The sequence below is a fragment of the Panthera pardus genome, unplaced genomic scaffold, assembly GCF_024362965.1.
Source record: "Panthera pardus isolate Hobbes unplaced genomic scaffold, ASM2436296v1 HiC_scaffold_15, whole genome shotgun sequence".
Taxonomy (NCBI): domain Eukaryota; kingdom Metazoa; phylum Chordata; class Mammalia; order Carnivora; family Felidae; genus Panthera; species Panthera pardus.
In genome coordinates, this window is record NW_026526710.1 from 24,094,573 (window position 1) to 24,117,570 (window position 22,998).

The 22,998-nt window shown below is 52.7% G+C and overlaps 1 protein-coding gene and 1 non-coding gene across 5 annotated transcripts; one reads left to right on the forward strand and one right to left on the reverse strand.

Moving 5' to 3' along the window:
• Window positions 1–519: 519 nt before the first annotated feature.
• Window positions 520–22,362, reverse strand: TOP3B (DNA topoisomerase III beta). 4 transcript variants are annotated; one of them, XM_053902333.1, is made up of 19 exons: window positions 22,036–22,054; window positions 17,575–17,764; window positions 17,396–17,484; window positions 16,271–16,402; window positions 14,639–14,745; window positions 13,969–14,043; window positions 12,369–12,565; window positions 11,711–11,867; window positions 10,823–10,936; window positions 9,245–9,335; window positions 7,604–7,758; window positions 7,375–7,480; window positions 6,500–6,646; window positions 6,181–6,354; window positions 4,840–4,968; window positions 3,882–4,031; window positions 3,162–3,262; window positions 2,122–2,323; window positions 520–1,083 (listed from the first exon to the last, which is right to left on the reverse strand). In XM_053902333.1, exons 4-19 carry the CDS (start codon window positions 16,395–16,397, stop codon window positions 602–604), a joined length of 2,514 nt encoding a protein of 837 aa, XP_053758308.1. In that variant the 5' UTR covers window positions 16,398–16,402; window positions 17,396–17,484; window positions 17,575–17,764; window positions 22,036–22,054; the 3' UTR covers window positions 520–601. The 4 variants fall into 4 exon arrangements, with proteins under 4 accessions (XP_053758308.1, XP_019292979.1, XP_019292980.1 ...); XM_019437434.2 differs by lacking the exons at window positions 17,396–17,484; window positions 22,036–22,054 and adding an exon at window positions 22,303–22,362; XM_019437435.2 differs by lacking the exon at window positions 17,396–17,484.
• On the forward strand, window positions 18,009–18,081 carry TRNAK-CUU (transfer RNA lysine (anticodon CUU)). The gene has a single exon. It is a non-coding gene; the product is annotated as a tRNA-Lys (tRNA).
• Window positions 22,363–22,998: the final 636 nt, after the last annotated feature.

The following is a 22,998-nucleotide window of genomic DNA, read 5'->3' on the forward strand; positions in this document are numbered from 1 at the left end:
GCAGATGGCTTTAGTGGGCTCCCTGCAGTTCACCCTGGGAAGTGACTGGCCTGCCTCTGTTTGAGACAGTAAAGGCTTGAGAACAGGAATTGGAAGAGGCCCTGGAGGCTGCCAGGGTCGCATACACCACACACAGACCTGCTCAGAGCCACCGTGTGACCCCAAAAAAATGGGCTGCAGGGAAGGCCAAGGTCCAGTGAGGACTTCTTTCAGCCCTGTCTCCTCCACCAGGGCCTCCCTCCTATGACACCTGCCTGGGATAACAGGCAGTTGGTGCCTTCCTTTCTTCCTTGCAGACATCAGGGACGCTACCTACTTGTGCTACCTTGCTGTCTGTTACACATACTGAATTATGACGTGAGCCTCAGACTGAGCTTGATCCCCCTTTCCACACTTGGTGGCCTCCCTACAGGCACCACCGTGGTGTGTGCAGAAGGAAGAGGAGGGGCGGGGAGACCAGGAAGGGCAGTGAGGACGCCATAACCCTCTGATACCAGGGAAAGGTCCTGAGCTGCTTGCTCTGGAGAAGGCAAAATACATTTTAATGATTTCTGTGGCCCCAAGGGCAACTGTGTGAGCCTGGCAAGGGATGGCGGGGCTGTCATACAAAGTAGGCAGCCAGGGCTGACATCTTGTCCTTTGGCCGCCTGGCACTGGGCTTCACTGTGGGCCGACGGCCCCGGGCCCGCCCCCGGCCCTGCCTCCTTCCTGGCCCGCCACGGTGCATGGGGTGGCAGGAGGCCGCGTGCTTCAGCTCCACTAGCTCTTGGAAGATGGGGTCGCAGAAGACGCAGCCCGTGTGCTGTGTCTCGTCGCCTGGGAGCGGGGACTTGGCCTTGTTGAAGTCCACAGCCAGCAGGGCAGCCTCACAGGTGCTGCAGGTGTCGACGGACACTCGCACGCGGTAGGCGTTCTCGAAGCAGTGTGCCACCACATTGCACTTGTTGCAGGCCACCTTCCACTTGGGGCCTGAGGTGGGGTCCAGCACCAGCACGCCGCTCTCGCATTCCACGCACTGGCCGATGCCCAGCATGCTAAGCGAGTGTTGGCAGGTGGGGTGTGTGCACTCGTTGCAGCCCATGCCTGGTGGGGAGGGGGCAGCCCTTGATGCACACCAACCCCCACCCTGTGCTGTGTCCCCCCCCCCCAACCCCCTGGCTGCCACCTCCCAGGGGGTCTTCTCCTAGGGCCTCATGGTCCAGATCCGTCATCCCAGCAAAAAGTGTTCCTTGCTCACCCTGGGTCTGGATTCCCCCACTGCCCTTGCCCCTGCTTCTCTGCTTATCTAAAACCTCCTCAACCTGTGAGTGTCACTCCCCCTCCCCCCATCATTTCCAGAAGGCCTTCCTGGTGGCCTCCGGCCAGGTCCATTCCCCCTCTTCACTTTGCTTCCACAGCCAATTCCCATCAGCTCCATGTGGCTCCTGTGCTGCTGGGTCACACGGAGCCATTGGCTGCCCTGAAAGATGCTGGAGGGCAGGGAAGGGCCTCAGTAACCCTAGTAGCCCAAATGCAGGCTGTCCCTGCCTCACAGGTGAGGCTTGAGTCAGGAAGGGTGAATTGAGACCCCTGAGGGTTCCCTAGACCCCTTGATGAATGTGGGTAGATGCCTTTTGCTGTACCTCATTCCTGTCTGTAGCATGGGGTGAACACGCTGGGCCCTGTACCTCCTCTAGACTCTTGGCTCAGTGCTGTTGGTGCCTCCCACTACTCACCCCTACCCATGCACATGTCTCTCCTTTCCCCAGTAATGACTGTAAGGATAGAGAACGGAGGTAGACGCTGACTGAGAGTGCACCCCTTGCCAGGTGGGGCCCCCCAACCTGCTGCATCTTCTCACTCAACCTATCCCAGGAGAGGGCACGGCATGCCTACTGCCCAGATCCCGAGTGAGTGGATTACAGTTGCCCTCTCAATTATGACCAGGACAGAGAGTGGCAGACTGGCTGGCTCCGCCTCAGCAGTGCCCAAGTACACCTCAGGTCTCCTGTTCCTGAGCCGGTGAGTCCAGCCACAGTGTGGGGGCAGGGCAGGGGCTGGACAGGCACCACAGACATCCAGGGGGGACGGGGCAGCCTGTCTTGGGAGGGAGCGATTGAGGCCAAGAGACGGGGCACTCACCTTTCTTCATGTCTCGGAAGGGCGGGTGATTGGCGCAATAGGGGCACAGTGGGTAGCTCTTGCCCCTAGAGCCTGAGGACCACAGGACCAGCTCGAAGTCATCCAGTGGGCACCGGAGCTCCTTGTAGAGCTTGATGGTGCCATTCTGGGGGAGGGTGTAGGTCTCGTCGCAGTGGGAGCAGTGCAGGCGGCTGGGCTTGGCCTGCAGAAACACCAGGGAAGAGGCTCAGGGTCACTGAGGCCACCCTGCTCTCTGGCCTGGCCTCACTCTCCTAATACAGAAGTAACAGGTGACATGTAGTATATAATGTATATAACATGATACATAAGACAGAATATGCAGCACTGTAATGTGTATGTAGTACATAATATATGATACACACAGAAAATCTAACGTGTATAGAAAACACATAATGTGTTACGTATGTCACACATGTAGAATACATTATGTTTACATATTAATTATGTATTATGTATGCATAACACATAATACATATGTATACTTATGTACACAACAGAGACATATGTAGTAATATATGTGCAATACGTAATACATAATATGTAACCCATAACACACGATGCATAATGTGTAACACACGGAATATGCATATAATGTGTAACTTGTAACATGTAACACAATACGTAATGCATAATGTGTAGCATGTTGCCAGGCAAGGACCTCTCAGGCAAGGACCCATAGCCATGAGTCTTAGGACACTTGCTCCAGGCATGGAGAAAGGTAGTTCTAGAACCCCTGCATGCGTATTAATGCCCAGGATAGCAAATAATGTGTTGTTAGGAAAAAATGGACAATGTGTTTAAGAGCCCCCACAGCTCACATGTTCCTGGGGTCAAGGGGAAACTGTGGGTGTCTGTTGGCAAGGCTGCAGTAGGCCTCTCATTCTTGTGTGGCAGCCAGAACAATGATTTATGACTAAGGATAAGGCAGAGGTCTACAGTGGTGACAGGACTTGCCCAGGTCTGTACACAAGGGTGCTGTAGGCCAGATGGGGTGGTCACAGCCCTTCACCCTCATTTACCTGAATGTACTTCATGAACCGGTGGCACTTCCCACAGCGGGAGAGGGGCTTGCCCGTGGCCGCCAGGGGCGAAAAAGACACCTCCATCAGTTCGTCCATGCCTGAAAGCAAGCAGCGCAGGGAAGAGTCACATCCTCCTAGCCTCTGGCAGCCCACCTCAGACACGTGCACGGAGGGGGAGGCCACAGCAAGCATCTGAGTAAATGCGTCTCTATCCCTGAGGTGCTAGGGTAACAGGAACAGCAGGGCTGCGGCCTCATGTGTCACATGAGCCGGGTGCCTCGTGTATGGTGTTAAGATGAGTGCTCTTGGGTCAACTGAGTGACTCAGTTGGTTAAGTGTCCAGCTCTTGGTTTCGGCTCAGGTCATGATCTCAATAGTTTGTGGTTTTGAGCCCTGCGTCGGGCTCTGCGCTGACAATGTGGAATCAGCTTAGGATTCTTTCTCCCTGTCTCTCTGCCCCTCCCCTGCTCGTGCTTTCTCTCTCAAAAATAACTTATTAAAAAATATCTTGTTAAAACACAACTTATTAAAAAATACTATTAAAAAAAAAAGCCCGCTCTTTAACCCCAACGATGGTCCAGCAATGAGATGTTATTGCCCTGTCCTCCCAAAGGAGCCCCGGAGCCCGGAGCCCAAATCTGGACACTGGTCCCACACGGCTGGGGCAGCCCTGGCCCAGGGGCCTCTGGCACAGGGGTAGGGAAGAGGTGGGCTCACCGGCAATGGAGTCCACGAAGTAGTGGAACTTCCTCTTGAAGACATCCAGGGTGTGGCCCAGGACTTGGCGGTAGTCAGCTTTGCCCTGGGCGATCAGGTTCAGCTGCTTCTCGACTGCACTGCGGATGGTGGGGAGCACCAGCTCTGCGTCTGCAAGTGGGGGAGTGCTGCTGTGAGCACTCGCACTGGGGAGCTGTGGCTGCTCCCACCAGCTCAGGCTGCAGTCCTGTGGTCCCACGCCTTTCCTGATCTCCTACCCGGAAAATCCAATGTCGAGTGGCCAGGGGCCACTGTCTCCAAGACAGGAGCATCCTGTCTCCAAGACTGTGTCACAGTTCCTGGAAGTCCTCAGGCCAGGTCTGTGCCCTGCCATCTCCCCTAAGACCCTAGGAACCTCTCTGGGACAGAGCAAAGAGCTCTGCAAGGAGGACCCAGACCCCATCTGGAGCTGGTCTGTTGGGAAAAGCCCCTCGAGCCTCCTCTCTTGGAACCTTTGCACTTGTCCATTCATCCATCCACCACACAGAGACCCTGCTGGGGCACATCCGGGGCCGGGCGGGGGGGGGTGACAATGTAGCACTGTTTCAGTGGGAGTTGACCTGCCACAGGGCCATGGCCTGTCAGAGGCTGGGGGCTGATGAATGCAGAGCTGCAGCCCAGGCCAAAGTCAGGGAGCAACAGCCAGCCAGACTCATCAATCTCTTTTCTTTTTAAAAATTTTTTTTGAATGTTTATTCATTTTTGAGAGAGAGAGAGAGAGAGAGAGAGACACACACACACACACACACACACACAGAGTATGAGCAGGGTAGGGGCAGAGAGAAGAAGCAGGCTCCAGGCTCTGAGCTGTCAGCATAGAGCCCGACATGGGGCTTGAACTCACGAACCGTGAGATCATGACCTGAGCTGAAGTCTGACACTCAACCGACTGAGCCACCCAGGTGCCCCACGGACTCACCAATCTTGTAGTAGCCATGCACCAGGACGATGCCAAGGTTGGTGGGTTTGAGTCGGCGCCCGCTCTCCACAGTGACGTAGTTGCGCTGGCAGATGTTGTTGATGTGCACGGGGATGCTGGCGTCTGTCCCTGAAACACATAGTAACACATATCAAGTGTTCCATAGCAGGCTCCCCATCAGACCGTAGGCTCCACCTTTGCTCCCACTCACCATGGGGACCCTGGTTCTCAGCCCCCTCACCTCTGTTTTTGGCTAGCACTGTGCTGGACACCACACCATGCGTTTTGAGAATGGTCTTGTGAATCCAAAAATGTCCCTCCCAGCGCCGGGCGCTTAATTCCCCTCTACAAACAACAGAGGCTCACGGAGGTTAAGGAACTCTTCTGCCAAGGTCATGGGAGCTCAGTCTGCCTGCCCCTCACATTTGGTAAATGCGGTCCTTGACCTCTCCCTGCCTCAATTCTGAGACATCTACCCCTTCCAGAAACAGGGCTCAAGACCCCTGAACACGGAGGAACTCCCATGCTCGCTGCCAAATCGTCCCCTCTGAAACCTGCTCAGAACTGCCCACTTTCCAGCTCCCAGGTCCCTTGTGATTAGTTTCCAGGATGGCATCTCCCCTAGAGACTTCAGGGTCACCTGGCACTGCCAGATGCTGCCTTTACTGCTCCCCCGTGCTGAGGAGCCTCCTCAGATGGTGCTTAGAGGCTATGGAGGCCATTGAGGTACTGCACTGGAAGGACAATGCTGGGATTAGGATCTAAGCCCCAGCACACTCCCCGCTGTGCCCACTGCATTCTTGCCACTGCCAGAGCGGCAGCCCTTGCCAGTTCCTTTTCACACAGCCCTGGGGGCTCCTGGTTAACAGGGCTGCCCAGGGCCGCTGTCTTGTTCAGAAGGTCACAGGAGCCCTTTTCACGGGCTCATTTTGGTTATGGGATCTGGGCTGCTGTCCAGTATGTGGCTGCAGGGAGCCATGGATGTCTTGTCAATGGGGAAGGACAGAGGATGCTGGGGGAGCAGCACCCACACACCACTGTCACCAAACCCAGGTGAGACGTTCCCTGACAGTCACCTGTCACAACTGTTAGTGACAGAACAAGACTCAGGCACAGCACCCTGGATTGTTCTGGCCCTCCAGAGCTGGGTCAGCTGGTGCAGCACATCAAACAACAGGCAGTTCCCATTAGAGTGAACATTGCCTGGGGAGCTGGCCACACCCTGGGCTGCAGTTACTAGGTGCTGGGCACGGAAGAGTCACTGAGCAGGTCTGGACCTGCTCCTGGGATGGAAACCCTCAGGCCCGGGGCCTGGGTGGGCAAGAGGGTGGGTGCACCCACCTATGCCGTGCTTCTCCATGAGTGTGATGAGCTCGGCCTCTGTCAGGTAGTCGGGCGGGTTCGTCTGCTTCTCCAGCATCTTTATTTCACTCACAGCAAAAGTGTCGCCCCTCTGGCAGGTGGGCAGGCTCTCCTCCAGAGGCACACTCTGCCAGGGCATGATCTCCGTGAAGCCTGGAGGGACAGGGTGCTGCCACTTAGGGTCCCGTCCCAGGCAGCCCAGGCCCAAGACCCTGGGCCTCCCTCCCCAGGTTCAATGGAGAATGTTCCGTCTGTCTGTGGAGGTGAGGGAGGAGCCAGTCTGGCCCTGCAGTTTTACCTGGAGAGATGACGGTCTTCCCTGTGCAGGTGAAGTGCTCAGGCCCAATACGGAAGGAAATGGTGCTCTGGAGGTACTTGCAGTCGTAGCTAACTGTGGCGATGAAATGCCTGGTGATGTACTCATAGAGCCGCCACGCCTCACTGCCTGCAGCAGGCAAGGAAGTTGGTTACTGTCCAGAAGCTCTGGCTCTAAAGACCCCCAGCACTCTCATTCAGGCGGCAGGGCCCTGGCCATCAGCACAGAATGCCAGGGCTAGCCTGCACTGAAGCTGGAGAGAGGAGTAGGAAATGCGCAGGAAGGGAAAGTGAGTATCCTGTGCTGTGGTGGTTCCTACACAGTTACAGCTCCGACCTCTGCTTCCAGGTGGGACTGCTCTTCAGGGCCTGGTATGTTCTTAGTTGGTGACTGCAAGCTTGGGTGGTGCACAGTGGCTCCTGTCTCTACCTGCACGGTTCTCCCTTTCCCTGCCTCCTCCCAGTACACAGGCCCTCACACTGCCTTGGTCGGGTGGGAAGCAGGAGGCACACCCAGTGGTTGGGCCCCAGCACTCCCTGTCTTGGTCCCGTCCTGTCCCCTCCTTGCCCATCTGCCTCACCCTCCTGCCTCCTACGAGCAGCCACCTGCACCTGCACTCAGGCATACCACCCCACACTTGCTGCCACCACTTCTCCTCTGTCTTGCCCCATGGTAACAGAACACAACCTTCAGGTGACCCTCTGTGCCACAGCTGGGGGCAGGTGGGGGAGGGAGCCCCCACACTGCCAACGGGGCCCGACACTGTCCTAAGGTGCCACATGACTATAGCTTCCCACCCAGAAACTTGGTGTGTGTGTTTGAGTGAGTGTGCGAGTGTTGGGGGGAGTGCCTGATACCTAATTCAGCCTCTGTGGCAGACCTCATGGGGGTGATGGGGGGATGGTCACCAGCATCATGGCCTTTCCGTGGGCGGTTGATACCTTCTGTTAACAACCGCTTCACCTGAGGGAGAAAAGACAAAGCAGTGAGTATGGGCATAGCTGACTTCCCACAGGGAGGAGCCAGCACTAGTTCTGGGTTTGGCCAAAGTGCCTGGGAACAAGGGTGTGCGGTGGCTCTGCTCACCGTGTCGGCCCAGTAGGGGTGGTTGGCCTGCTGCCGCAGAGGGCCCTTCAGGTCAAAGTTCTCAGGGTAGTGCGTGGTCTCAGTCCGCGGGTAGCTGATGTAGCCTTGTGTGTAGAGCCGCTCGGCGGTCTGCATGGCATGTTGTGGCCCCATGCCTGTGAGGGATGGGAGGCTCAGTGGGCCAGAATGTTGGGGATGGCTGGGTCCCTGCTAATGGGCCTGGGCACTCAGCCTCCCCATCAAAGGCGGCCAGGGCCTCCTGGCAGGTGGAGGTGGTTCTGAGTGGGCACAGCTAGAGCACAGAGCTGCTGGCCAGGCCACTGTGCCCATACAGCCTTACCTGAGGCCGAGGTCCTGAACCTGTAAAGGTGGGCCCAGGACAGGGATGCTCCACAGTGTCACCCTCATAACACTAGTGGCTATGCTGATTAAATGTGGCCTGCAAAGTGCTGCTCTCTCACATTCTGGCCATGGAGTGCAACTGTGCCTCAGCATCTGCTGATGTCCCACTATGACTGCAGAATTAGCACACTCCCCCTGTTCTGAGCTCCGTGGGTGTTTCTGTCCTCGTGGCACTCCAGGACTACTGAGGGAAGGCAGCAGAGGCTGCTACTCAGCTATTAGCCACTCAATGTCATCACTGCCCTCCGAGGATCCCTGAAGGTGCTGTTCTGAGGACACTGGCTAAGGTTTCCCCAGGCTGCAGAGGCACCAGTGCCTTGAGGCCAACAGCTGTCAGAGACAGCCAACTTTCCAGTCAAAACCCCTTCTTCCTCCTGGGGCAACAAGGCTCAGAGACATTACATCAACACTGGTCACACTGGCCCCTGCAGGACATTAGCCTGGGGCATTAACCTCCCACCCCTGGCCTCTCTCCCTACACCAGGGAAGCTACTCTGGGGTGCTAAAGTCAGGACATCTCTCTTGGGTAGTGGCAGTCATTACCACTGCTGCTGTTATGATACACCATTACAATAATTTAATCCTTTTAGAACAATCAGCCCTGAGAGATGGTCACAATGGCTGCTGTTTTCTTGTGAGAAAACCAAGGCTCCAGGACAAGAAAGAAAGTAGCCAAGCTGACACTGGACCAGAGTTTGGGTCCAGGGCTGGAATTCCATGGTCTAATGCCTCTGAGGGGACTCCACTGTGCCAGTGACACACAGGCCTGCCCTATAGGTGGTCCCTGACCATGGCCTTCCATGTGTTTGGCCCTGGCAGCAGCTGCATGGATGTTCAATAATATGGTCTGTTTTCCCCACATAAGTCCAAAGGGGCTGTTGCATATTAACCAATAATCTTCCAAAATGGAATCCTCTCTCGTGTTTGTCAGTTTGTTATTACTTATTTCCACTCTGGAAATGAAATCCGCATGAGGCATAGATTCCCACTAAGCCTCGAATGACACTGCAGGTGACCTGTGGCTTGACATAGGTGAGCATGAGGCACTCAGCACAGGTGCACACGGTGGGGGTGTGGGGGGGGGGGGAGGAGGGGAAGGGGGCACTCAGCACAAGCGCGCATGAAGGGAGTGTGAGAGTCAGCATCACCCTGGAAGCCCAGGCACTGCACCAGGGCTGAATGGTCACCGCATGCCTGCTCCAAGGCCTTCGGGGGCTTTAGAGGAATGCCCCTACGTACCCAGAGAAGAGCTAGCTACTCGCAGCATCTCCACAGTGTTCAGGGCAAGGGGCCTCTGCTTGGCCTTCTCTTTCCGGCTTGTGGCCTCCACCTAGAAGACAGAACAGATTCCGGGATTTGGGGTAGTGGGGAAAAGAGGCCATAATAGAGAATCAGGAGGTATGGGCAAAGGGTCTGGTTTCATTCATTTGGTCTCCCTGCTTCTCAATTTCACTTATCACAGTGGTCTCAAGACTTGAATATTTATTTAGGCCAAGGAAGGGAAAAAGAAAGAAAATTCTTTCCGAGAGAACTTTCTAGGGAAAGAGAAAACTTGGAGAAACGGGGAAGAGCCAAGAGGAAGGGCTGCAAATTCAAACTCCTACGGGAGCCAGTGGCAGCCAGGCCATGGGGATGGCAGGTGAGGGCTGGAGCAGGCCACGGAGTGCAGGCCTGTCTCGGGGGCAGTCAGGTGCCCTCACTGCACCTGAGTGCTTCCACCAGGGCCTACCAGTATTGCTGCATCTTCCAGTTCATCAGCAAAAGCTGCAAATCAGGACTTTCATGCGAAATCTCGTGACTTTCAAATGTTGGTGACCATTTGAAACGTTTATAAACGTTGAGGCAGTTTAGATAAAATACTAGGCAGCTTCCAACTCTGGGCAGAACAGTTGTTAGAAAAGAGGACTCTGTCTTGCCTGGGACAAAAACAATCCAAACTCAACTCCAATGCCTCGTCTCTCCCAATCCCATGGAGACCTGGCCAAGGCAGTGCCTTCTGAATTCCAGACAGACCAATGTGGGGGGTTAATTTGGGACAAAATGGGTACATGCTTCAGTGGAGGCTTAGGATCACTAGGGTCGAGATCTGGAGATGATGGCAGTGAGTCTCTTGAGGAACATGGTCAAGGATAAAAGCATGAGGCAGCTTTGGAGGAAGTTCTAGAAGCCTGAGTCAACTGCATGGGTGAGTAGAGAGCACCCAAGGAAGGCTGGAAAAGGACAAGAGAAGGTGATTGAAGGAGGCCAGGCTGTGCCTCCATGACTCTGGTAGCTGTTACTGCTGTGGACCTCTGTAATGGCGGCAGAACTACCTCCATCCCAGGTAGGCAGCCCCTTGCCAGGTGGTGTCACCCTTTTCCTAAAGGTCAAGCACATGTCCCTCAAATTCATAAAAACCCTGAGTAGGAAACACAGCACCATAAAGGCCATGAAAGCTGACTGAGGTTGGGATCCCATGTTAGCTGTGTGACCTTGGGCAGGTTCACTGACGTGCACACAGGTCCCTCCAGAGTTGTTAGCATTTAGAGATCACAGAAAGGGGACATCTGTGTGAAATGGAATCCTGACAAAAGGGGATAATGCCTGTGGGGCCTGGCAGGTCATGGGCATGGGGCGGTGCCCGGAACAGGGTAGGTATGCGGCACACTGGTTACTGCAAGCAGTTCTGTAACCTTTCTTCTTTCCAAAAGATGTCTGTGTTTCAAAGAGGGACAGAAAGATGGGACCCTGGGCCACAAGCTACTCTTCCGGCCAGAGGCTTCCAAGGTCTACTCCCAGCCAGAGCGAACGTGACAGATGTGGGTGGGGCAGGCCCACCTGGGCTTCCTTCTCCAGCTTTGTCATGTTTAAAAACATCTGTGCGATTTCCCGGTCAAACACTCGCACTCGGTCCCAGTCCAAAAGAAGAGATCTGTCTTTATCGGCATTAACCTGGAGGAAAAAGTATAAAAGGACAAAACAAGAGAGAAAAAATCCAGGTAAGCCCACTGCCAGGAGTGAGAATCAAGATAGATGAAGCTGGTCCTTGTCTGGGAGCAAAATGATCCCAGCCCTAAGGTCTCACAGTCATACCTGTACAGGTGTGCAGGTGTATAGATATGTAGGCTGAGACCCAGCCCCATCCCAAGGGAAGACTGCTCTGACTCCAGGCCTCTCCCCGGAGACCAGGCAGGTGGGAGAGGAGCCGAAAGTCAAGGCTGTATCCTTAAGAAGTGTTAGAAACTCTGTCTTGAATGCCATCCCTGCCCACTAGGTGCAGTTGGTCCATGGGCCCCTAGTCCTACGTCAACCAGACCAGCTCTGTATTATGTTTTAAACCTTATAAGAAGCTCACATGGAGAATTTTATTTGGAGAAAGGGTTCTAAGACTTTAAAAAATTTGAAAGTCAGTGGCCTATAGCCCTCAGTCCAGTCCTTGGACCTGACCATCACAGCTGATGGCCCTAGGGGTGACCTTGCCCCACACTGCCAAAGTGGAGTTCATTCCTGCTTACCCAAATTCAATGCATCCAGGCCTAACCTTATCCTGCCTCTCTATGAAGGCTGGGGTCTCTTCCCTGGACACCCCGCAGACCACTCTCTGGCTTCTCTCCTCTGTGTCCTTGGCCTCAGGCCCTTGCATGGCTATGATGATGATGGAAAACTCTCAGAGTCCACAGCCCAAACCTGGAAAGACCCAGTGTGCATAGGGAAAGGAAATCAAACCTTGGCCTGTAGCACCCAGTAGGTCTCTGGTTTGAAGGACTGGATTTTATCATGTCTCTCCACACAGAAGCCCAGGGTAGGGGTTTGACATGGTCCAAAGGAGATAAGGGAGCTGTCTAGATTGCCATATTTTCCCTGGAAGTATTTAGTCTGAAACCTATAAGGAGGAGGAGGCAGAGAAAGATATTCCGGTTATGTATTCACTCCAGACACCATTGTTAACCACCCATGTGAATCCAGCATGGGGCTACTAGTGAGTGCAGGGAGGGGACCAAGGTGGCTTCCCTGCTCAGAAGACAGGGGACAGGGTGAGGTCATGCTCAGCATGGGGGCTGGGAAGGGTGTGTGCAGGCAGAGAGGAATCATGTGTGTGCACACGTGACACAAAACGCAAGAGAGAAGAGCAGAGGTTCTACCCATCACAGGTCTGGGAAGCCCTTCTACTATATTCTATCCCCTCCACCCTCTCCTGAAGACCCACACACTGTAGACAAACACTCTGCTTATCAAGTAGTGGCCTGTGTGGTCTCGTCAGCTAGACAGACAGTTCTTCAGGGGTTTTAGAATGTGGACGTTGGCCTAGTGCTAACCAGGTCCTGGGGTGGCAAACAGGGACCAGAAAGACAGGGGCTCTGGCCAAAGGGAGGGCAGCCAGCACCTGGTGAACGCGCAGCCGATGCGCAGGTCCAGCTCTTGCCGGGCATCCACCGACAGTGCCTCGTTATGGTCGGGCTCGCCCAGGCGGGCCATGGCGGCACAGATGTCTGTGTCCGTGATGGAGCTGAATCTGGCCCGGAACACCGTCTTTTCGCCACCGTGGGTTGGATTCATGATGGGCAGCACGGCATCCAGTACCTGGGGGAGGCAGCCCAGCTGTAACCCACCACTGAGGTCTTTACCTCCTGCTCCATATTTTGCCTGTGAGGCCCGGGGCTGACCCTCAATGTATGTGACTCCTTCTCCATCCTGCCAGACCCTCCTCTGTCTCCTTCCCTGTCCAAAAGTCTCAGTCTCTCCACAGAATTCCTGCTACATGGCTGCTCTTCCACCCACTGACAAATCTGTTCAAACATCCCCCTTTTTACTACCACCCTTTCTCTCATCCTCTGCTCTCATCCCCGCCCAACCAGCAAATGCTATTGCCATGGGTGCAAGGGAGCTCAGTCACCAAGTCCATCCCACTTGACCCACTTCCCTTCTTTCTAGAGGGCAGAGTGCCAGGAGGGGTAGGTGGAACTTTTGAGAGACTGGAGAAAAGCCAGGGAAGGAAAACAGAGATGAGGTGGAAAAGGCAAACGACAGGAGGGGTAAGGGCGCAGAGGACCCCCATGGTATGGGGCTTAAGAGTGGCGGGGTGGGGGCGGTGGCCCTCTTAGGGCTAAAGCACAGCAGGGGCTTGGAGCCAGACTCACTAAGAAGGCTGTGCTGTGGGAGGGGAGTCACACTGGAGCCTGGCCATGCAGCTTCTTTACAGGGAAGAGGTGCCTTTGTTTCTGAGGGGAGAGAGCCTGGTGAGCTTGCACTCCTCGATGCAAAGGCCCCCCAGGGGAGGAGCAGCCCTGCCGGGGAGGGTCCAGGAGAGGAGTGTCTGGGAAGGGACATAGCGTGTTTCCTGAGGGTGCTACGCTGGAACTTGGGGTGCCCTGAGCACCCTCTGCCATGCGGGAAGCATTTCCTGAGCCCCAGGGTGTGCCAGGCCCCAGGTAAGAGCTGGGGACACAGAGGCAGGAGGGTGAGCCTCACTAGGGGACACCTCCAGCCAGGACCAGCGTGGGGGCACCACAGCCATAGATGAGGCAGGCACCTGCTTCCCTGCAGGGAGGGTGGAGACAGGAGGTGGGAGGGTATCTTGGGTGGGGAGAGGACAGTGAAGGCTGGAGGTGAGAAAAGGAGTGAGGAATGTTGTTGAGTGTCAACCAGCCTTGGCCAAAGGTCCCTGAAAGGTGCCCAGTGGCCAGGATGCTGGAAACCAACCCTCTCCTTGAGGCAGATTGATTGGGAAACTCCCATCCACCCAGAAAATTCTGCCCTTTCTGTTTGCTCTCACAGTGTGCCCCAGCAGGGGAAGTAACACTCCTTCACCCTTGGTAGAGTCCATGCATTTGAAAGTGTCTATGGAATTTTCAAAATAGAGGAGGAAAAAAGGCTATTTCTAAGGCAACATGGCTGATTCCCCACTGCAGCCCCAGAATGGGATGACTGCGAGTGAGGTCGGTGGGAAGGTTGGCAGTGAGGACCTCAGTGGGCACCCCTCTTACCTCAAAGCAGATGTTCTCCCCTTCCTTGTCACAGTCCAGCCACAGCACGATGTAGTCGCAGCCTTTGCCTTCCACCTGCCACATAGCACACAGAGACTGGCACCTCCACAGCCCAGCCCTGCAATGCCCACCCATAGTGCTCCTGCCTGGCCCCTGAGCCACAAGCAGGAGGGCCAGTGCTGAGTGGGACCCAGGCTGAGCAGAGGAGCTGGCTGCACTTAGGCTGCCTTAGCCACTTATAGAACTTAGCTTAGAACTCAGTTTTTTGGGCACAAAAAGGTCATTAATGCAATGCTGCACAGAAAAAGGGTTGCAATAAGACTCAATGTTAATAGTGGTTGTCTTAGTGGGATCATAAATGATTTGTTCTTCCTTCTACTTTTTAATATTTTCCATGTGTATGCATTTGTTTTAAAATTAGGAAAACCACCACCAGTGCCAAACAATCTAAAAAACAGAATTTCTGCTCCCCAGGGCTGAGTGACAGGGCTGTCCAGGAGGGCCAGCAAGGGGCGCTCTCAGAAAGGGTTGCAAGGCCAGCCTGGGCATCCAGCAAAGGCCGCCAGGTTCAAAAAAGGGGGAAGGATTCAGGAGGCTTCCTGCAGTGCAGGGGTGGACCTCACCCCTCCCCCCCCCCCCAGGTGCCTGTGCTCTCGCACGCCCCACGCACCTGCAGGAACTTCACCATGTTCAGCTTGGGGTTAGCTTCCTTCTTCTCTGTTGGGGCTTGGCTGAACAGCTCTGCAGGGTCCACCTTGTCCCACTTGTTGTACTTTCCTACAAACCACAGCCACAGTGACATCTGAATCACACTTCCTGGCTCACAGGGCTTGACCTCTCCAATCGTCATAACCTCAGGAGGATGGTGGTGGTCTCGCCTCAAAAACGGGGAAAAGGAGGCTTGGAGAACACTTTACCCAGGGCAATCCCAAAATTGGAGGCAGCGCTGCGCCTTCGTTCTCCTAGGCTGGTGAGGTGACACCACACCTTGGCCACCCACAGGAGCCACCACTGGGCCGGGCTGCTGCTGCTCCAACCTCACTTCAGCACAGGCCCTGTGGCTGGAAGTGCCATTCCTGGGCTGGCTCACTTTGCCAGAGCACTGAACTATACCACTCATACCTCTGTCTTCTCTTCCAGCCTGAATTTTTGTAACTTTCCCCCTACATGGCACTGACAGGTGCTCAGGTGATCCCTGTGGGGAATCAATCTTTTGGGCCTCTTATCTGGTACATCCACCTACTTCTCTATTCAGGGCTCAGTGCTTGCATGCTTAGCCCTCCAGCTTTCTTTTAGTCTCCATTTTGTGTAGCCTGGGAGAATAGGGTCAGATAGAGTCAAGTTAAAATTTTTTTTTTATATGTTTTTATTTACTTTTGAGAAAGAGACAGAGTATGAGCAGGGGAGGGTCAGAGAGAGAGAGAGAGCGAGAGAGAGAGAGAGCGAGCGAGAGGGAAAATCTCAAGCAGGCTCCAGGCTCTGAGGTGTCAGCACAGAGCCTGACGTGTGGCTCAAACTCACGAACCACAAGATCAAGACCTGAGCCGGTCAGATGCTTAACTGACTGAGCCACCCAGGTGCCTCACGTCAAGTTTAAATCCTAGCTCCCCAACTGCCAGCTGGTGATAAAACTCAGTCCAAATGCTTGGTGACACAACTGAATTGATGTCATTGTTGTCACTGAGCAATAGGAAGGAGACCTCGCTGTGTGCTAAGCTCTTTACCTTCACTGTCACACTTAGTCCTCAAACAATCCTGGGAAGTGGATGGCACTGTTGTAAGACCCACTTCACATCTGTGGAACAGAAACTTGTAGAAGCCCCAGTCCCAGCCGACTCTTTGTCAACCACAGGGCCCTGCACCTAGCTCTGTTGGGTACTAATGCTGGCTCTTCCAAGGTGACACAACAATGATACAAGGATGACAATGACAGCCACTGAATGACCACTGGACAATAGTCGCACTCAGCAGGAACCACCTCCCAAATGCCTGCAGAGGCCAGGCCCCCTAAGGTGGGCATTCTCTGCCTCCAGGAAGCACAGGAAGGAGCATAGGGCATGCAGTGACTAAGGGGTGCCTCTGGGATGGGGACCCAGGGGCACTGAGCTCCAAAGCCTGGGTTCTGTGCATGTCACCCAGAGACCCTGTGTCAACCCTCCACAATCTGCTGGCCTTAGGACTCACAGGTTCTGCACAAACTCCTTGCCTGGAGCCCTCCCCTGGCTCCAAATAGACCCACGGGAGCACTTCGCAGGGCTTCCCTTAGCAGGGTGGAGGGTGGGCAGGGGCATGGGGGGCTTACCCAGGAAATCCAAGGTCATCACATGACCACAGACAGATGTCATCTTGAAGCGGACGGGCTGGCCAGCGAAAGTCCCTGTGTACTCGTGCACTGAGCATGTTCCGTTCAGCCCTTTGCGTGAGGACATGTTTCCTACAGGGCAGAAGTGCAGTGACGGCTGCTCCAGCAAGCCACAACTGCCGTGGAGGCCCCAGGCCCTGGTGCTGCCTCTCGGAGGGCCAGAGTACCCCTTCCCCAGAGTGGTCAGTGATGTTACTGCGGGTAACGGAGTGCTGAGAGGTCATGGATCTCACGGAAAACACCGCTGCTGACCAACCAGTATGGTGTGCTCTCAATGCAGAGCCCTGTGTCTCTGAAGGCCAGGAGCACCCTCTCTGAACACTCTTAAGAGCAGACATTCTTGGGTCCTTTCTCTGCATTTCAGCCTCATTTCTTTCAAACTTTACTCAAAGGTATCCAGGGACCTCATTATCAAATTCCACAATATTCTCATGCTCCCCCCGGACAGCCCCTTGGCTGACCTTTCTTAGCCTCTGGGAAGTGGGCATGTCTTAGCTCTCCCCTCCCTTCTGGAGGGATGCTAGCCCACTGTCCTAGCCAAGGGGAGGTCATGGTGGACATCTGCCATTTCTGGGTACCCAGCATGCAAACACCCTTCCTTTCTGGAGGGAATTCAGAGATGGGAGGGGAAGTAGCACCCCACCAACTATCCCAGTGGCCAGAGTTAGGGTAAGGAACACATGTTCCCTTTCTTAGTGTCCTGGTGTCTCAGGAGGACCGCAGCCAAGGGTCTGCCTAGTGGCTACTCTTGAGTGACATAAGCACACAGGCTGCAGCTGTAGCAGTCATGGGTTGAGGGCAGTGGCAAGGGTCCTGTGGTGACGATGTCCGCGGCATGGCCTCAGACTTAGACTGGGGTCTCAGACTGGAGTCAAATTTAGACAAGGGTGGGGTCTTGGCTCTGTCTTCTTCCTTCCGATGAATTCTCTTTCTGGGTAAGTTACCAGGGCTGGTTGCTATTTATGACCAACAACATGAGAGGCACAGCACTTTGACAGCAGCCTGCCTGGTGTTACGCTGTGAAGAGTGCCTGTACCTTTTTGGAGTCCCAGCCCTGGCTCATACTGGGTACGGCAGTAAATGCATCCCCCAGTGACTGATACCAAGGTACCTCATTAGCACTTGCTATCTTGAACCAAGTCAACTCCAGAGAGCTGGAAAAAGAAAGAAATGACCACGCTCATAGATTCAACCCGCCCCCCCGCCCCCCCCCCCCCCCCCCCCCACGTGTTGGTCTTCCCTACCTCGAGAGAGGATTTTAGCAATAGATTGGGCCAAGGATGGCTTTTCTGCAACCATGAGCACGGTCCTCATCTTGTCTTAAAGCTGCCAAGGGCTTTGGCCCTTCCCACTCCAGTTTCAGAGAGATGGCAATGAAGTTCAGAAACTGCTCTGCTCTTCTTTTTGGCTCAACACTGCTGTCAGCGCTGACTCCTGAAGAGAAGAAAAGACACGTAGAAAATAGTAATGCTTCTAATGGAATCTATACCCCTAAGAAGGAAATTCACTTTAAAAAACAAAAAACAGGGGTGCCTGGGTGGCTCAGTCAATCAAGTGCCTGACTCTTGGTCTCAGCTCAGGTCTTGATCTCAGGGTCATAAGTCAAGGCTCTGCACTGGGCACAAAACCTACTTAAAAACAACAACAACAACAACAACAACAACCAAAACACAGGGGTGCCTGGCTGGCTCAGTTGGTAGAGCATGTGACTCTTGATCTCGAGGTCATGAGTTCGAGCCCCGTGTTGGGCATAGTTTACTTAAAAAAACAAATAAATAAGCAAAAAGAAACCTGAGGTAAGAAAAAGAAGTTAGGGAAACTTGAAGACACTGAACAAATCAGGGCAATGGAATTGGCTCGGAGATGACCTTGGGGATTTAGGTTCCTTTGGGAGACAGTGACATGGCTCCATGACCTCGGGTCTGTCTTGTCCCCAGATCCATGCTACAAAGGCTTCGGGGCCTTTGGACCTGGGCTGATGGGCTGGAATAGGGCAGATGGCCCTCCTCCCAGGCCATGGTTCTGTTTACTCCTCAGGGCTGAGGGCAGCACCTCCACCTCAGCTGAGCATCAGGATGCCCTGGGACATTTTATAAAATGCAGATGCCCAGGCCACATTCTTCAGGTCTTTCTGATCCACAGCTGGGCGCTGGACCTGAGATCCACTGGCTAGGGAATCCAGTCCCCAGAACTTAATAGCCCCTTGCAATGGGCTCCAATCTACCTTCCTGCCTGCCCCACATAACCTCTAGCATTGCAGACCGTGCTTTTGGCCAATTAAATTGGACACCACTGTCTAAAGAAAAACATATTCTTAAGCCTCTGTTCCCGTGCTTGGAATGTACTGCCAAGGCTGGAGAATGCAGCCTGGCCGCATAATGGCTGGGGCTCTAGTGCTAACTCTAAAGAGCTCTTCTAACACCCATGACAGTATGAGTCATTTTCTGCTGTCCCCAGTCCATTACAATGGACTGTGCACTGTGCCACAGTTAGTTACTGCCTCATCTCCCCACCAGCACAGGAGCAGCCTGAGGTCTAGATCACTGCTGGCAACTGTAATAGCTAGTTCCATGACTGATACAGGACATCTAATACCTGCTGGCTAAATAAAAGAAACATGGGCCCTTTCTTTTTTTTAAGCTTATTTACTTATTTTGAGAGAGAGAGGGAGAGAGAGAGAGAGAGCGAGCACATACGCGCACAGGGGAGGGGCAGGGAGGGAGAGAATCCCAAGCAGGCCCATCCTGTCAGCTCAGAGCCCAACGTGGGGCTCGAACTTACCAACTGTGAGATCATGACCCGAACCAAAATCAAGAGTCGAATGCTTAACTGACTGAGCCACCCAGGTGCCTTTGTCTTTTTGATCATTATAGATATGGCCTTGACATTGACAAGTATGACACTGTATTAAAAAAAGCAAAACAAAACACCAAAACCTGTCTTCTACTGAGACAACTGAGCCACCTTCTGGGAGGAAAATTAAAGCTAGACTTCTACTTTATAATTTCCACCAAAACATAGTCTAGATCTAGCAGAAATTTAAGCAAAAAGATGAAACTAGAAAAATACTAGAAGAAAACAACTTTGGTATGAAAGATACCTAAGGATTTCAGAAGCTCAGAAGCACACCTCTTCACGTTTAAAATCATTTGATTTCCTTTCCTGTGAATGGTCTATTCATATTTTTTATCCTTTTTCACCCTAGCTGGATTGCTGTTTTCTTATTTTTAGGAACTGTTAATATAATGAGGAAATTAGCCCTTTGTAGTAGGAGGGCCAGCAACACCCATCACGGCAAATTAGGGGTAAAATGTTTACTGTTTACTCTAACAGTAAGTAGTAGACACTAAGCAAATACTGATTGAATAAATGGCTGCATGTATGAACAATAATTTTACCTGCAAAGTGAATAATAAAAATACTCTTAGATGTCTAAATTTTAGAACTTTATTTTTTTAGTTTTATTGTTTTTTTGCAAAATTTTCAATGTTTATTTTTGAGAGAGAGAGAGAGAGACAGAATGCAAGCAGGGGAGGGGCAGAGAGAGAGGGGGACACAGAATCTAAAGCAGGCTCCAGGCTCTGAGCTGTCAGCACAGAGCCTGACCCGGGGCCTGAACTCATGAATTGCAAGATCATAACCAGAGCTGAAGTCAGAGGCTTAACCACCTGAGCCACCCAGGCGCCCCTTAGATGTCTAAGTTTTAAAAACGGACTTTAAATCTGTATGAGTATTACAAGCACTTCTCACTGTTCTTTTTTCCTATGGTGTCAGTTTCTAGAAGTTTCATATTTCTACTATTTCTCTTCACACCTAAGGATCCTAAATACCTTTTCAGTAAATAATTAACAGATTCTTCTCTAAAGATCCCTTTAGAGAGAAGGCACCTGGGTGGCTCAGTTGGGTAAGCATCTGAGTCTTGATCTCTGCTCACATGATCTCACGGTTCGTGAGATCTCACTGTCAGCACAGAGCCTGCTTGGGATTCTCTCTCTCCCTCTGTCTTTGCCTCTCCCCTGCTCATGCTCTCTCTCTCAAAATAAATAAATAAATAAAAACTTAAAAAAAAAAGATCACTTTAGAGAAAAATGTTTTACCCTAGCATCTTCAAAGGGATTACCTCATTCATCCACGGCTAGACAATTGGATGGTGCCAGACAATTGGATGGTGCCCACAAAGGGCTGTCAACATCTGTTCTGATTTCTGGTCACCCGTCCACAGGACAGACTAGTTGTTACTCCCCACTAATACGTGTTGGTCTTTGGTAGTAGTGGCTCTAAAGAAACACACGTTCTAGTTCAACAGTTTATATTTCAGTTCTGCACGAGTACTTTGTGGAAAAAATATGACTTCCTTTAAGGATTCAGAATCATAGAATCCTGGGAAAGGGACCTTGGTGATGATCTGGTACAACCGTCTCAAGGAAGAACAAACTAAGACTCAGAGAAAGGGATTTTCCAAAGGTTACCTGGGAAATTTGAGTTGGGGCTGAAACTCATGCTTCCTTACTTCCAGCCGGGTACCTTTTTTTTTTTTAATGGCACCAGGGTTCACCTCTTAAAAGCATTCTCCAGTTTTAACTGTGATTAATTTTCTGTGATTATTTGGGACCTATTTTTCCATTAAGGCACACTCAGATTTCAAAAGGGAAGTCAGTAATAGCTGAAAGCAATGGTTTGCAACCTTCATTATACCATTGTTGTGTCATATACCGTCTTAACCTTTCTGCTTTACCAACATTATTATTCACTTAAGTTTTTGCTTTTTTAAAAAACCTTAAATGTACATTTTTAAAAAGGGAAATTGTATAGCCTTGTAGGAACTGAAAGCCTGTAATCAATGGCCAGAACCAGGTTCTTTCCGTAACCTATGTCGTGTATCGGGTTTGGTCTTGTTTTCTGGTAAAGCTGAGCCTAAAGTTCGTTCTCTTATTTCAAAAGGGGAGATCAGCAAGTGCTAAGGCAGTGTTGACAGCAAATACGCAGGTTAGCCTGTTACTACCCTGTCAACTATCAACAGCAATACCACCAATGGTGTGTGTCCTTTGGGAGACGCTGTACATAATAAGGTCCTTTCTGCCAGTCTTATAAACAAGTGAACTTGGCTTGGGAGTGGAGGCCTCGCAGGGGTCCAAACAGGTCCTAGGATTTCCCACCTTAGCAACTTAACCCAATACCCATGGAGTCAGGAAAAGAGGGAAAGAAGACTCCTCCTTTGGAGGCAAACAATTGCTACAAACTGCTACTTTGTTTAATCTTGCAACAGCTTGACAAGGCTGGTTTTGTAATTTTTAAACCACGATTAAACGGAGGTTCAGAACAATCCAGACTAGTGCCAGGTGACCTTTGCCAAGGCTCTGGGGGAACCCAGGGCTAAGTGGCCATCAAGCCCACGTCGGGCTGACTTCTCCACGTCCTGTTCCCTAAGGCTTTGTGCTTTAACACAAATCTTTCGAGGCAAGATTAGGTCACAGTCTTCTTTTTTACCTGTAAGAAATTAGTGCCTCCGGATTCTAGCTGTTTTGTTCACAAAAGGACCTTCCCTCATCTCCATCAACAACTCAGAGAAACACCCGGTTGCCCTCACGACTGAGCCAGGGCCCAGGTAGCGGCGAGTGGAGCGTGCCCTGACTTGGCCCCGACCTCTGCACGGCCTCCCCGACCCTCAGTTTCCCTACTCGTGACAACAGATTCAGACAACAGACCCCACTTAAAAGAACCGCGGACCAGGTTGACGAACGAGAGTATCAACTGCAGCGCCTATTCCTTCCAGGCACCGGACTAAGCACTGGCCTATCATCACCTCCCCGAACCGCTAATGCAAGCTCCGGGGCGGGAAAGAGGCGGCGAGAATGCAAGGAGGTCCTCTCCCAAGCCCCGGGCTTGGGACCCCTGGGCGCCCGGCCAGCATTCGGGAAACGTGCCCCCAAAAGGCCGGCGCTTCCCGCTGCCCTGCGCCGCCCACCGCTCACCCGCCGCGGCTTCCGCCTCAGCTCCCGCTTCAGTTTTCGCTCGGGGGGGGGGGGGGGGGGGGGGGGTGCGGGGAACTCGGCAACCTTTACTTCCGGGTCCGGCCGCTGCTGGCGTACCTTCGTCTGAATCCCGGTGCGCGCACGTCGGCGTCCGAGAGTTCCGTGGCTCCCACGTTCCGGGAGCATGGTCTCCAGCCAGTCCCTGCTCGCCGCGGTCGGTTGGGGTCCCCAAACTCTTCGACCCAGATCCCTCCTCGCAGCAGTCGTTGGGGGGGTTAATCCCCAAGCCTCCATCCTGACCCCTCCCGGAGGCCTCCCCAAATCCTCCACCTTATTCTTCTCCGCTATTGCTGATGCAAAAATGTCAGTTGTTATAATGATTATGAAAACCGGATAAGCATGCAAATATATATGCTGTTGATAATTAAAATAATTAAAACTGCAGATGTGTGTATAGCAGGCTTCTTTCGATGCTATGCACCTTTGTGGAACGAACGAATGCACTGTGTAAAATATATCTGCAAGATGAATTGGGCAATAAAAGCAGTTTTTTTTGTGTGTTAAAGCATTAGGATTATGGAAGACTTAAAATAATTTTCATGACCTTATTTTAAAATATCTTTTAAATAATAGCATATACACATTTCCCTTGCACCCCGCAGACACTTTCCCCAACCTGCCTTTATTGGAATACTA

Coding starts and splice junctions, on each gene's coding strand:
- TOP3B (XM_019437434.2), bottom strand. CDS start 17,644: ATGAGGACCGTGCTCATGGTTGCAGAAAAGCCATCCTTGGCCCAATCT. Junction 4,032..4,839: donor GCATGGCTACTACAAGATTG/GTGAGTCCGTGG, acceptor CCCCACTTGCAG/ACGCAGAGCTGGTGCTCCCC. Junction 2,324..3,161: donor GGTTCATGAAGTACATTCAG/GTAAATGAGGGT, acceptor GTGTTTCTGCAG/GCCAAGCCCAGCCGCCTGCA.